The sequence below is a fragment of the Halichondria panicea genome, chromosome 9, assembly GCF_963675165.1.
Source record: "Halichondria panicea chromosome 9, odHalPani1.1, whole genome shotgun sequence".
NCBI classification, from domain to species: domain Eukaryota; kingdom Metazoa; phylum Porifera; class Demospongiae; order Suberitida; family Halichondriidae; genus Halichondria; species Halichondria panicea.
Window position 1 is genome coordinate 2,786,797 of NC_087385.1, and position 14,609 is coordinate 2,801,405.

The 14,609-nt window shown below is 39.5% G+C and overlaps 4 protein-coding genes across 10 annotated transcripts in view; 1 reads left to right on the plus strand and 3 right to left on the minus strand.

Annotated features, from left to right (window-relative positions):
* Positions 1 to 34: 34 nt before the first annotated feature.
* LOC135342109 (transcription factor MafB-like) lies at positions 35 to 1,163 on the minus strand. Its single transcript, XM_064538803.1, has one exon. It carries the CDS (start codon positions 992 to 994, stop codon positions 197 to 199), a length of 798 nt encoding a protein of 265 aa, XP_064394873.1. The 5' UTR covers positions 995 to 1,163; the 3' UTR covers positions 35 to 196.
* Positions 1,164 to 1,218: 55 nt separating this feature from the next.
* LOC135342097 (glutathione synthetase-like) lies at positions 1,219 to 8,625 on the plus strand. 7 transcript variants are annotated; one of them, XM_064538788.1, is made up of 15 exons: positions 1,219 to 1,361; positions 3,225 to 3,296; positions 3,357 to 3,480; positions 3,626 to 3,698; positions 5,998 to 6,140; positions 6,389 to 6,431; positions 6,488 to 6,561; positions 6,623 to 6,703; positions 6,765 to 6,845; positions 6,903 to 6,972; positions 7,244 to 7,365; positions 7,425 to 7,494; positions 7,550 to 7,631; positions 7,698 to 7,890; positions 8,213 to 8,625. In XM_064538788.1, exons 2-15 carry the CDS (start codon positions 3,236 to 3,238, stop codon positions 8,337 to 8,339), a joined length of 1,344 nt encoding a protein of 447 aa, XP_064394858.1. In that variant the 5' UTR covers positions 1,219 to 1,361; positions 3,225 to 3,235; the 3' UTR covers positions 8,340 to 8,625. The 7 variants fall into 7 exon arrangements, with proteins under 7 accessions (XP_064394858.1, XP_064394855.1, XP_064394861.1 ...); XM_064538789.1 differs by having other exon boundaries at positions 1,242 to 1,338; XM_064538790.1 differs by lacking the exon at positions 1,219 to 1,361 and adding an exon at positions 1,368 to 3,047.
* Positions 8,359 to 12,266, minus strand: LOC135342100 (saccharopine dehydrogenase-like oxidoreductase). Its single transcript, XM_064538794.1, has 13 exons — positions 12,038 to 12,266; positions 11,729 to 11,835; positions 11,582 to 11,662; positions 9,978 to 10,160; positions 9,736 to 9,863; positions 9,548 to 9,617; positions 9,440 to 9,487; positions 9,129 to 9,248; positions 9,031 to 9,081; positions 8,906 to 8,967; positions 8,782 to 8,828; positions 8,642 to 8,723; positions 8,359 to 8,567 (listed from the first exon to the last, which is right to left on the minus strand). The coding sequence occupies exons 1-13, from the start codon at positions 12,207 to 12,209 to the stop codon at positions 8,468 to 8,470; spliced, it is 1,251 nt and encodes a 416-aa protein (XP_064394864.1). The 5' UTR covers positions 12,210 to 12,266; the 3' UTR covers positions 8,359 to 8,467.
* Positions 12,267 to 12,532: 266 nt separating this feature from the next.
* Positions 12,533 to 14,609, minus strand: part of LOC135342091 (serine/threonine-protein kinase ATR-like) — a 28,669-nt gene continuing 26,592 nt past the window's right edge. The window contains exons 84-88 of the mRNA XM_064538778.1: positions 14,535 to 14,600; positions 14,371 to 14,456; positions 14,205 to 14,289; positions 12,767 to 12,874; positions 12,533 to 12,715 (exon numbers count right to left, since the gene is read on the minus strand). Coding sequence (XP_064394848.1) covers positions 12,656 to 12,715; positions 12,767 to 12,874; positions 14,205 to 14,289; positions 14,371 to 14,456; positions 14,535 to 14,600 — 405 coding nt within the window. The 3' untranslated portion in view covers positions 12,533 to 12,655. The remainder of the gene's footprint in view (positions 12,716 to 12,766; positions 12,875 to 14,204; positions 14,290 to 14,370; positions 14,457 to 14,534; positions 14,601 to 14,609) is intronic.

Here is a 14,609-nt window from a genome sequence, read left to right on the forward strand (position 1 = left end):
GGACAGTTATCATTATTAATAGCCGGTACGTATACTGGGAGGTTGAAAATAATTATGACAATTAGCCAAATAGTGCTTGATAGAACATATTTGTACAAAGTCTAGAGAAACACAAAGAAAAGCTGGGTGGTGCGATGCATAGAAATGTATATAATTAACAGCGTGACATAAAACAGACAGTTTAAAGAGTTACATGTTAAACGTTTCCTGCCTCGAGGGCTTGAGCTCTTTGCTTCCATTGTTTCGCCTCTTGCTCTAAAAGCTTACACCTTTCAGCGAGTTGTGTGAGCTGTGTCTGCAGATCGTCTCTCTCCACTTCTAATCCATTCTTCTGCGTGACTCTTCTGATTCTCGAGTTGTAAGCATAGCCTCTGTTTTTTAATGTTCTTCGTCGCTTTTTCAACTGCTTGATTACATCTTCTGGCATGTCACGACATAATCGATTCAAATCTCTGGCTGTAAGGCTTACTAGCTGCTCTTCAGTTAAGCCCTTGAGGCTTATCGGATCAGTGTCTGACAGAGTGAGACTGAGCCCAGAGGGATCCATTAATCCACTTTCAAATCCATCCCCATCATCAAAAGATCCTTCTGAGTGAGGGCTGTAGGGGGAGTGGGGGAGTGGAGACAGGTTAGTCGAAGTTACTTGACATTCTGCCGCTGGAGTAGGTGGCTCAGAGATCTGAAGCTGTAGCGATTGATCTGTAGGTGTGGTGGTCTGAAAATTTGCTGCCATCGGCACAAATCCTTCTGTCTGACGAGAGTACCAACTGCTGGGTGGCAAATTTTCCAGATAATCTGGAAAGTACTCTGGTTCTGATTTCGGAATGGGAACGTGACCAGGACCGTGAACGTCACGTTGTGGTTTCAGTGGAGAATGGCTTGGTAGTTCTTCACTGTATGCCCAGTAGTCCAATTCTTGTAAATGTAGTAGATCTGAGGGTACTTCTGCAATATTCTGCGAGTATTCAGACATCTGAAATGGGAAAGGCTCCATTACATGAAACGTGAGTTTTTTGCTGTCTAGCCAAGTTGCAAGTTGCTTTAAATTTCTTGTGATTGCTGCAATTGCTCTAGTATAGTGTTGCTACTGCACTCTCTGCACTTTCCTCCAGTCAATCAAATCAATGAAGTTTAGCTTTTTGCATGCAAACATTACTACAAGTCGATGCCTTGTTTATATAGATCTGCAAGTTTACAATGATGTAATGCTAATTTCTAAAAATAGATCTTGTACCACGTGTCATGATTTATCGGATTAATTACATCTAATAATTACCTCACACAGGAGCTACAGGTACAGCATCTAGGTAGCTAGGTACCAGGTGGGAGAAGATTAAGGTACATATAACTCTATGATCTAGGTGAGTATGTTTCCTTAGGGTTGAGCAGCTATGAAGAACTATGCTCTTTTTGATGTTGGTGTGTGTTCAGTGACATGCTGTATACCGTACCTACCCGGTACCCACATACATACTGTCTTCTAATTATAGCGCCACAAAAAATTAATTACTGTATATCTTCTAATTTATCGGACACTTCTAATTACCCGGACACTCTTTTGGGCAATTTTCGTTGTTCTAATACAACGGACACTCCAGTACTTTAATATTACATTTTTTCTAAATATCCGGACAATACCTTGAAAAGTTGAGTTATCATTCACAGACGGCAAGTAAGACTTAGAGCGCTGCAGTTAGATAGCTTTGAGTAGCTAGTTTTAGATAGCTTGTGCAACTATTCAGTCGTACCCTGTTCTATTAAACTTAGCTAGCTCGCATGCAGCTGCTTGCTTGTTCTAATTATTCCGGACACTTCGCATGCTCTATAAAAATCTGTTCCAATTATACCCGGACAATTTCCAAAATAATTATTTTTTCCTGTCCGATAAATTAGAAGATATACGGTATGGTTTTCCAGTGGCGCACAAATAGAATAAGTAGAAACACCTATTTTGGCGTTTGTATTAGAGTGGCGCCTAGCGTTAGAACGTATAATAGTGGTAGGCTGTTCCTCAAGGCTGAAGGCCTCATAAGCATAAAGCGCCAGAATAATATTCTTGTTACTGAATTGTTGCTGTTTGCGGTCGTGTGTGCATAGATAAAGGAAGAGAGGGATTGGAAACGAAAGTGGTGCACGTGACCATTTAACATTAGTTCTGTACACAGAGCTAGAAACCTCGAAAACGATCCACTTTTCGTTGTTTTTGTCGGGTAACTGGCTCGAAATAAGAAAGTTGTGTTTCCTTGAGACATCATCTCGCTACAGCAATTTAATTATAACACGCCTACTGTGAGCCACGTGTAGTCAGAGCTAGTAAAAGGAGACATGGAAGTAGAGTTATAAGCTTCAAAGTGCTACTTTAGGGTCTTTGATTGCTATAACGTGTAAGCGTCCTGATTACAACTTCTAAAATAGGTATAGATCTTTAAATAGAAGTGAGCTGAACAGAATAAGCACATTGCTAGTGGTACTTCATTCTCCTCAGTGTGTAGAAATGCTTGGCACCTCTCAAGCCACGCCTGTTACAGAAAGGCTGCTAAAGACAGCCTCGATTGAACCGCGGGGAAGAGCGGATGTTCATTCGAGGGTACTTCTGTTTCCAATCCCTCTCTTTCCTTTATCTGAATAAAGTGTAATCCTCAGTTTGCAAGCCAATTAATACCATGGTGGTATGTGCTAGCTGTTGTATGCTGTTCGAGTCATTTCATGTGATTTATTTATTCCTGTTTAGTACTGGATGTGTGTTGTTCGCACTGTTTTATACAGCTTTAACAGACATGAAAATACATGCCTGGCAGGTGTCAAACACCCGCGTTGTAAGGTGTTTTGTTTTCAAAGGCTTCAGCTTGTGTGAAGCCTAATAGTGGGATCACCAGATTTTGTATGCATGGTCACATGGTCATAATTATACAGAGTCTTTGAACTTTTGATCAATACAATTTTGTATAATAGGTCCCTATATACAGTATTGTATTGATCAGCTATGTACGGTAGTTTTGTAGGCGGAGGAAGCTCAATACAATGTTAACTATATTAAAGACATCGAGGTGATTGTGTGCGTTTTATCGTGTGATTGTGATTGTGGAACGCTAACCATGCAGCGCAATAATTCGCTGTACATGTACCTCTGTATTGGAAGTTTATTTTGGTGCTTTTCATAGGTGTTGTTAGTCTACGAATGTTATACTATAATTATAGTTTGTGAGTTTATGTCATTACTACAGGCTACTGTACAATGGAGTGGTGGAAAGATGTTAAAGCTATTGAGTCCATTCGTGACTTTGCTCTCTTACAGGGTATATTGAAAAAATCATCTAGTAAACCGGATGATATCTCCCTAACCAATGTATCAGTAGCACTGACCCCGTTCAAGTTTCCCACACAACTATTCCAGCATGCACGCACAATTCAAACTCACATCAATCTTCTTGTGGATGCTGTCAGTCAAGACTATCAGTTCCTATCAGATACCCTGAAGAGGTTGGTGCGTTCATTTGATTAGACAATGCATTGTTAGCTAGGCTACATGTATTTGACATTCGTGTTGAACTAATTTGTGTATGCTGTGGCCTACACTTCCCACGTAAATGTACGTGTTTCTTTTGGTTATTTACGATTTTTGCAGTGTGGTAGCCAACGATGACTTTACTAGGAGGCTAATGGAGATTCACAAGAAAGTAACCAGCGACAATAAACAGGTACTGTGTGCAGATGTGTTCTACACACATATACACCACATGTGATAATGAGCAAGTGCATGGATTCATTCAAAGTAGGAAATATTCATAATGCAATGGTTGGGAGATTACCTGGGAAATTTTGCATACTTAGTGTATTTCCCTGGGATCTTTCTTGGGTAACCACCTTGAGTATGGGTGTGCTAGTATATAGCAGTGTACATTGTACATACATGTAATATATAGCAGTGTACATTGTACATACATGTAAGTATAAGTCCCTGGGGAGTCCCTGGACTGTTGCACCACCTATTGATTGAGGGGAAGTCCTAGGGAAATTCCCACACACCTCAGCCCCCACCTGCAATGTGACTGTTGTGATGTCACAGGTATGGTCATGTGTTTGTTTACAGTCTAGTCTCTGCTAGAATGTACTGGAAGCTTTCTAAGGTGGTATGGTTGTACTAATGGTACATTACACGGATGCATATACGACATCGGCTGTTTTGTGTCATAATTATAAACATATTGTTAACAGAAGCGTGCGTGGTTCACAGGTGGTATAACAAATACTGTTGTGTTGTACTGTAGCTGTATAGTACCCATGTGAGCAGTCTTAGTGTTGGTGATTATTATGGGAATGCACGAATGTCAGATACCGTTTTACTAAAGTATTATGCGAACTTTGCAAGCGTTGATCACTTCGCAAAGGTTTTTCACCTACAAAATATTCTAGTAATTGGTAGCAGCTTGTAAGCTCAGTGAATAATTACTTTATAATTATTACTCCAAGAGGGGTGTGAATATGTTTGTGCATAGTTATAAGACAGCTCACCACTTCTATGAATTTACTCGGGATGATGGTTTCTTGGAAATTATCTATTAATCGTTCTTGGAACATCATTGCAGGAAATTCATGATCAGCCATTAGTCATGTTGTTTCTAACATGTCTGCCAGTCTGCATGCGCTGTGTGCTATAAAATTATGCTAATAAACGTGTGTGTTTTTTCGTATCCATCCGTAGCAGTAGTCTGAAGTTGTGTGTGATACCTAAACCTAAACTTAGAATTTTACTTTGAGACCTCGTGATGTTATTCCCTTTTGTCTAGTTGGTTTTGGTGTATTGTATTGATTGTAGATTAATGGTAGTAGGTACATCTGATATTAAATTGTGCTTTACAACTCTTCTCACCTCAGAATGCAAACCTTATTATAAGTCTACCACTACAGTGTACACAGTGGGACCACAGTGGGACCACACTATAGGCTCTGTACACTAGTCTAACATACTTGAGGTCATTGAAATTAGTGTAGACATTTATTTCAGGTTGTAATGGTATAGTCTGTCACCTTCACTAAAATGTAGTACCTTATAGTGAGTCATTTTCGTATGAACTACCCAAAATAACTGCCTTGTTGTGCGCAATGCGCAGCGAGGCATACGGTAGTGTCTGTGTGTGTAGACTGATATATAGCTGCTCAATGATAAATGAAGTGCAAGTAAGAGCTTTTATGCTTTCTAGTCATATTTTAGGGGATTTTAGTTTGTGGATTTGCTAGTTTGTAGGCCGTTGCAGTCTCTTCAGACTCGTGTTGATGTAATTATTTTGGAGTTAGCTTTGCACTGTAACGCTAGCTATTGGTTAGCTGCAAAAGTGAAGAAGGAGCTACAAAGCTGCACCATTTTATGAAATTAATTATGGACTTTGAACTTTTAGCAACATTCTCGCAACAATCAAGGGTGATCATATCCCACTCTCTCTCTCTCTTGCACCATTCCTGCATGCAAATATAAATAGCAAAAGTATTAGCTTCATGTACGTGCAGCTAGCTTTCCACCGAGGCACCAGAACCTACGGTGCTTACAGTTGCATGATATAGTGTAACATAGTGTAAGTTATTCATTGAGATCAAGACCATTTATTGCACAATAGGTGTCAACAGTTGTTGTGAGGGGTGGGGAAGGGGGTTTCCCTGGGTTTATCCCTGTGGGGCATGCTAAGGCTTGAATGGAATGCAAACACTTCGAAAGTCTGTTTTCTTTAATATAGCGTAGTGGGATGTTTTACTAAATAAATAACATACATTATAATGTGCTAGGAAAATACCTAGGGTGATACCTTTTCTGTTTTTTACCAAACTCGTAAATCAGAAGTACTCCTGTCATAATACATAATTTCGTGTATCTGTGTAACTCTACCTTCATAGCCACGATTTTTATCTATACCCCCAAAAGTTATGACTCTTTCCTCGGCCTTTTCTTGGTAGACTGTGACAATAATGATTATATTTTATGAGTGCACATTTATTCGCATTCAGACGTGTACCTTCAGCATCCAGCGCTCAGACTACATGATTGATAAGAAACCAGGTGTCGGTCCTACCCTGAAGCAGATAGAGATGAACACTATAGCAGCTAGTTGCTTTGCACTCACTCAAGACAAAATGGAAAACTTGTTTAGGTAAACTAAAATAGTCAGAATGTGCGATACAAACTAGTACGCTCGCATAGAGACTATTACAGTAATAATTATTATAATTATACTGCATAATTTTGTGTCGCACAATTAACCGGTGAGCCGAGGCCTCATAATTGTTGCTTTTATCAAGGACCAATAGTGCCTAATATTTGTTTTTCTTAAAAGTGGCCCATGTAACTGCTGAAATCTAGTCAACGAAATACTTTATAGGAATTGTATAATACCTGCAGTTTTGTGAGAAGCCGTTTTCAACCATCATCAGAAAACTCTAGTGTGAGTCTTGTGTTAACCTTGTCATGATCAAGTCTATCGTACTGTTTTTATGATAGATTCCCCCAAACAAGTGCTTGGATATACTAACTGAAGGCATAGCAATAGCCTGGAAGGAGTATGCCAGCGATAAGTAAGCAGGCAAGGATGCTGCATTTGATGTGCATATAAGTATAATTATTATTCTTGTACAGGTCGTGTGTTTTGTTTGCAATTGATGAAGGAGAGACCAACATATATGATAGTCGTCCAATTGAGTTTCTCTTGTGGACGAAGTAAGTACATGCATGCATGTACCTACTAATTCACATTGAATTGTTCATTTGAAATCTACAGGTACAAAATCCCAGTCATTTACAGAAGTTTACTGGAATTGAGTAAGCAGGGGCGCCTCGGGCCACAGAGAGAACTCCTTGTGTATGTATTTTGAGGGTCACATTTTGTGTACACTATGTGTATGATGCATGCATGTAGGTCTGGTCAAGAAGTTGCTGTTGTGTACTTCCGAACAGGCTATTCACCAGAGCAGTATCCAACAGATAAGGTACATTAATAAATAGTAAATTAATAAATAGTGGTACGAAATCTGTATTTTGGCAAAAATAGGCATAGTTAAACCTAAATATTGACAGAGGCATGCGCACTTTAGTAGGTATCTTCTCTCTCCAATTAAAATAGAATTGTTGTGGAATCTGGGGCAAGCCTTCTCTTCAATCAGAATTTATTGAGGAAGCACAGTGCTCTATTGGGGGGGAGGGGTCTTGACACATTTGGTAGTCACCCAAATAAAAATTACTGTACAATCATGTATGTAGGAGTGGGATGCTCGTCTACTGTGTGAAATGTCACGAGCAAGTAACTGTCCATCTGTCGGCTACCAACTAGCTGGAACTAAGAAGGTACAGCAAGCGTTAACTGTCCCAGGAATTTTGGAGAAGTAGGTGTTCACACTTCAATTTTATTATAATTATGCATGCATGGTTCTGGTTCCAACAGGTTTTGTGACGATTCTGATGCTGTTGCTAGCATCAGGACCACATTTGCTGGAATATACTCACTAGAAAATGTAATCTCACTCATAAAGAATTACATGTACTGCAAATACTGCCATTACTGTATAGAATGCTGAGGGGGACTGGGCGATTGAGAGAGCACTAAAAAATCCGGCTGATTTTGTTGTCAAACCACAAAGAGAAGGTGGAGGTAACTATATTATAGAGGTAGACTCATTTTAATGGACAGTATATACATCCAACTTTCTTGTTACAGGCAACAATTTCTATGATGATGATGTTCGTATCTTCTTGGAGGGAATCAGACACACTTCAGAAAGAGAAGCATACATTCTCATGGACAGAGTGCATCCACCAGTACAACCTGGACTTGTTCTGTGGCTAGGCAAGAACATTGTTACCCCTGTAGACCTTACTTGTGAACTGGGCATTCTCGGAGTCTTTTTGAGGTCAATAAACATACTGCTACTGTATGCCTCCGTGCATGTGTTTGTCTGTGCGCTTATATAGTTTGTTTGTATATTAGTATATGTATTACTGCTCCACAATTGCAATATGGGCTTCTAGGCATTTTGGGTTAAAAAAAGCTGCATGGCTATTTATACTCTGAGGCCATTACAGTCTCTTTAGCAAACATGTCCTTTGAATTCCTCTCCTGTGTATATATATTTGGTCAGGATCTACATGTTATGACTGGGTAAATATATTTATTATAGTCATTGGTAGTATTGCACATGTTCAATGGCTGAAAGATTATCTTTCTGACTGCAGGAAGCAAAGTGAAGTAATGATGAATGTGGAAGGAGGTTATATCTTGCGATCAAAGTCAGCGACTACCAATGAAGTTGGATTGAATGCAGGGTTTGGAGCATTGGACTTGCCAACTCTAGTTTCCTAACTAGCTCAGAATAGACACATTGAAGTTTGACACATTGTTTTCTTCAGAATACACGAATGTACGTCTTCATAATTACAGCATTAATTATTATAATCACATAATCACAATTATCATGCAGGTTCTATTAATCACGATTCAATGAGTTCAAATTGCACCTTTCCAGTGTCAGTGAGATTTTGAATTATTTTCGTGTTCCCAAATGCAACAGCTGGAGTGTACACACCACCACTGAAAAGAAAATAAGATAATATGGTTGCACAAAATTAATGTTGTACAAGCTGAGAAACGTGTATTATGTATACCTTTTGGGGAGGACGTCTCTCTCATAGACTATGGCCAAAGCAGACTGAACCAGCATGGCAGAAGTAGCTCCATACGCTGGGTCTGAGGAAACATGCAGTCCTTAACAGTATACAGTCCTATAATATTGCACGGTGCTCACCGATTCCACTAACTTTGACCACAATCTTAGAGTCAGGAGATCCTGATCTGAGGAACCAACACATATAATTTTATTGTGAAGAGACACTAGCTTACACATGCAGCACAGACATTTTTGTACTTACTTATCTACACCAGGACTGTGTCCATAACCAACCAAAGTAGTAGCAAACTTCTTATTCTGTAGCTATATATAGAGTGTGCACACATTATGACTGTACTCAGTGACCTGCGTCTTATTAATTCTTACTGTGTCTCTCTTTGGAGTTTGAATGTAACCTCCGCTAAAGAATTTGTGATACTGCAATATGAACATAAAATAGGCATGCGCAAAGATTTATTTCGCACCTTGATCAGCAGATTGAGGCCCCAATCAGTCATGAGTAGAAGGAGAAGTAGAGCAAATAGTGGCAACAATGCTATTCCTTGCCAGATAGAGTCCAGTCCAAAGTACGGACGAAACTTAAACTAATAAATTTTGAGCGTAAGTTGCCGGTGAAAATACATTGTAGAATCCTTATAGTGGCATCTTTGCATACTATAGCCTCGGTCCCAGCTAGACCGAATCAGCCCGCCCAATTTAAAAGCTAAAATTTGGCTCGGGACCAAGGCTAATGCCTCACCTATATAGCCATGCACTACAAGCTAGTAAAACTTACAGCGTTAATGCCTTCACTCTCTTGGCGATGCCTCAAACTTCGATGCACCTGGTCATAAAACATAAAGAGTGTTTACATCAGAGAGCAAACAATGAGTTCTGACCATACCACAGCTTTGTCAGCTCCTGGAAATGGCACACACCAGTGACCAATCACATCACTGTAGAAGATTGGCTTCCTAAGAAAAGAAGGATCGATTGTTTAACGTTGGCATATACCTAATAGGAACACAAATTAACGATAAAAAAATCTATGCTGCTGTCATTATGTAGATATGATGATGTCCTCTCACTCACCTAGAAGGAGGTTTGATGGTTGGCAAGTTAAGTGCAGGTAGGCTTTGCTCCTTCCTCAGCTTCATTAACTTTCTCTGTGCCTTGATGCTTCGTAGAAGTGACTCCCATGTCCCAGTGTTGATGGTTGTCTGCAACATACAACATTTGCATGCGCAATAATTTCTTTCATTGTGTATGTTCTATAAAGGTATAGTAAGTACTGCTCTTTTACAGGTATAGTCTATTAGGACTGTACAGCTTACATCATTATATTGGCCAGTAGGTGTTATGTAACTGTCTACATATGATAGGTCTCCATTGAATGATCGCTGCACCATCAGAGCACCAATATCATTTGGAATGGAGTCAAACCCGCACGCAGAAACAATGTACACCCCGGCATCACGAGCCTGCTCATTATACTTGGCTTCAATGGTCTCCATGTACTGTAAATTAAGAATGTGATAATCTACGAAGCCAAAAAGTACATAATGACATCGTCTTTATTAGCATAATTGAAATAATGAACGAGCTATACATTCGCTCTACAGTACGGTAGCTCTACTAAAGGTCAGAGGTCAGTTTGACATGCCAAAACAGCGACCTTTGTGTGAGGTCCCCCCTTTTAGAGACTGCACAATTTTTCCGGGGGGGACGCAGTAGCCAACTAATTTGCAGCATATTAATTTTTACACAAAAATCTGGGCGCGACAAGCAGTTACATTTACTGCACAACTCATTGTCGCACATGATCATTAATTAGTGACCTTTTGACCCTGTCCAACCAGGGTGTCATACAGGATTTTGAAGTAGAGGGAGGAAATGAGAAAAATAACCAGAAAATGTTGCTAAAAAAAGGTCAACTGTTATTTCAATACCCAGCTATGGACACTCAGTCATAATTGAAAGGGGGGGAAATTGGAGCTAGGGGAGGGATATCCCCCCTTCCCCCTGTATGACACCCTACCAACCTTCTCTGGTGATAAATAGAGGAGTTTGGCCACGCGTCATCTCTGCTCATGGTACCATAGATACCAAGCAACTGCAAAACAAGTTCTGCTACTCTTGCTTTGCCAAGCTTATAACACTTAACTAGCTGTATCTGTTGTCTGGTTGGACCAAGATTAGCGGGTAGAGTATAGTTCAGCGGTGCTGTATGTATAGCTTGCACTGTACTGGCTGGCAACAATCTAGTAAACACTGATAACTCCAGAATAAAGGGAATCGCTGGGGATCGGGTTGGTCAATGAAAGCTTTGGTCGCCAGAGAGATTAATGTTGCCTTTAGTCTCCAATGACCGTGCAACACCAGCTAGAAGTTTACGTAGAAAATCCTTGTCAATTTCTGTACCAGCTCAACAAAAAAGCGGTGCACGTGATCGTGTCCAACCTCCTCTGGGTGATAACCATTGTACTAGAGACATGGCTTCAAGGCTGTATTTAGAAGTAATGATTATTAGGCACACCTACATATACCATTGTTAGTCTAACAGACAGACTGAGAGAGTAACAATGATATAACGAGTGCTGTAAGCTGCGCTGTGCTAATGCCTCTCGCCATGTTTTGCTTTCGCTCAAAAGCTATTAGAAGAGGTAAAATAGTTTGCTTTGATAATGTTACATTATGTACGTTGTATTAATGTTACATCATAAGTGTTGATTGCAATTTTTGAAAATGAATGAATTGTTCCACACAGTCACTATAGGAGAGGAACGAAATCTATCTGATGGCTTGATGAATAATCTTCTAGGAGTGTTGCATTTCCTGTCAATGAATAATTAAAAAAGGGGGTGGAATTGCAACTGTTGAGCAGTTACAGCTGGAAGAGACACACAGTAAGCTTTATCGTATATATCAACTAACTCACGAATGTTTCTCCAGAGATATCCACATAGCTGCATTTCTGGTTGATACAGGCTTTAACAACAGGCTCACCATACAGCAGATACTATGGATAGAATAATAGATTAATACATAGATATGTAATCGAGCATTTTGAACTGAATAGACTTACTGGTCCCACACAGTCGATGACCACTTCAGCCTCAGCACACATCCGTTCCAGAGAGTCTTGATCACCAACGTCAGCAATCAAAATATCAATCCCTTCAACACCAGATGCTAAGGAATAAAGGAGTCATGATACATGAATGGCTGTGTTCAATGTCGTTTTAACAAAATAATACGTGCACATTATACAGTAATTATGCAATTGCAAGTAGCCTCATGCATGTACGAGTTATTAATAGCAGCTAGTGTGGGGAGATTAATTGTTGCATATAGCTATCTGATAGTAGGTTACTTTTTAATGGTTTAGATCTACCTTTGAGAACATTCTCTAACTTAGTTCTGTTTCTGCCTGCTGCCGCCCACTTTAAGTCACTCCTCCCGTTATTTTGAAGACGATACAGCTCCTCGGAAACAAACTGACCTGTATAGCCAGTGGCCCCATAAACTACAACGTTGAAACGTCTGGATCTCTGAGAATGCTCCATTAATTCTCGATTCTCTTGGCAAGAAAATCTAAACGCGGCTTCAATTCGAGGAAACTCACTTAAGCTAGTCTCTATCCCAGGCCGCACTTCCTCGAAGAGCGGGGAGGCTAGATCAAGCCATGCAAGAGTGCTATATTGGCTCAGCTTGTAAGTTGCCCAAATTACACTATATAGAAATCTACTAGCTGCTTTTCACAAGTCTACAAATTAACTCCTCTAGTTGTGAGACATCTATATCTATAGCATAGAAGAACCACAATTACAACCAAGGTTATTAATATTCAGCTAGATCTAATAATTATTTTATGTCAATGGAGACACAATCTCACATAATAAGAGACTTGATCATAAAAGCAATGCTGTTAACAAACATAGAAACAGACATCTATGATCGAAGTCATGTATAGATATAAGATTATGAAGTCAGATAATGTTTGCAGCTTTAGCTACATGAAAGGTGCCCAACCAACATACATCCTACTCAGGTTGTCCACGTCAGTGGCCTCCTATATAATAATAGAACATAAAATTCACTGACAGTAGGTATTATAGTTCACCTTGATAAGAGCATCCACTTGTCCCTCGACTGACAACGGTAGACCTTTTGTCTTCTGAGAATACTTTCCATTCAATCTATCTTCAATGTCTTGGATAATTTTGAGAGGCTGCAAAATTATAGTCTCACCAAAACATTTCAATGTGCTAGGATTGCCTGGGTAAAGCACCAAACTTTATCGTGCATGACAGTATAGTACGAAATGCATGCAATTGATGCATGTAATTGACCAAGTAATGTTATATTTGTTGTTGTTGGAAGTGAACATGATATTCAGCGCGTTAATTTGTTCCTTAATTCTTCATGAGCTATCTAATGTGATTGTAAGCAGCTACAATGAGGTGGAATTCCAGCCCATTTTATGGCTTATAATATATTCTTTAGCGCATATTTTCGTTTGAACTACCCAGTTTACTGGCTGCAAGCCAAATGAGAAACAGTGTGGCTTTGCAGCTCTTTTCTCACTCTTGCAGCTACCAATAGCTAACGTTCTAGTGCACAGCTAACTACTATAGGTAGAACATATAATTTTGCTACGAGTCTCCAACAGTCTTCAAAGAAAGCAAAACTAGCCATAACTCGAGAATAAAGTAATTCCACGAATTGCAATCCAAGAAAACATGACTAGAAGCCTATATAGAAACTCTTACTTTCATTTCATTTTATCATTGAACAGCTGTAGCACTCTACACACAGACACACTACCGTATACCTCGCTGCGCATGCGCAACCGACACATAATTATAGTCCCTATGATTCTCAGAGCTGCGTCAGAGAGAATAGATTTAGTTGGCAAATCCACGAATCAAAATCCAAGAGAATATACAATAGCTAGAAGCCTATACTGTTAGTTTTTCGTCGCAACCGTTTTGAGCAGTTACAACTGCTAGAGCCATAAAGTTTTACCGGAATGCGTGAACATGCAGTCACACAAAGAAGGCAGGTAAAAGAAGTCGGAGGTGAGGTTACTTGTGAAAACAATAGCAAATCTCAAGGTTTGAGTTGTAGTCGTTTGCAAACTGGTTGCAGAATCTCATGATAATCGATCAGTATGTACGGACGAAATCTTTTTCAGAAAATTACCTTAAGTCAGGAGAACAAAATGCAGTATTTAGTACACTTTTCAAATGTCTATAATTTTATTATACCGTATATCGGGTTTAGTGTGAGGTTAATTGATTGCAAATGACACTGTACAAGCCTGATTGTGTCTCTAACTATTGTGAATTGCATGCAAAGCATGGGAAATTGCACACGCTTAGTTTGACTGCAAATTTTTGAATCAGCAATAATTTAATTAAACCTTCCCTGCAGATGAACATAAGCGAAAACACGTCCAAAACGCTAAAGCTACACAGAAGTGGTGCCAATAATCAAATCCTATACTGGGTTTTTAATGGCATTACTAAATAAAGCGATCTAAAGGCACTTTTAAATACCTTGTCACTTGCTGAATCAGACGACATGCGCCCTTTTACTTTCTCCCATTCCACCAGCGGGTCGTGAATGAAGGTTTTTAGCACACTATATACATAGACAAAGAACAAAAAGTTTTAAAGTGTAATATATATAATAGTACATACGTACTACATAACCAAAATTTACCACATTAACGCATCACATTCTTGCCGAAGGACTTTCATTGTAGTTTCACAAGACTTTCTAAACATTCCTTCATATCCAGTCACGCCCTGTATTTCCATCGTATAACGCAACTCATAGCACTAGCTACATATACAGAGACACCAACGGCAGGAATACTTTCTTACCATCCCATGGACCATATTGTGTGTTAACCGAAAAGGAACGACTTCAGGAACATCAAATGTTTCTCCCTGGGTGTC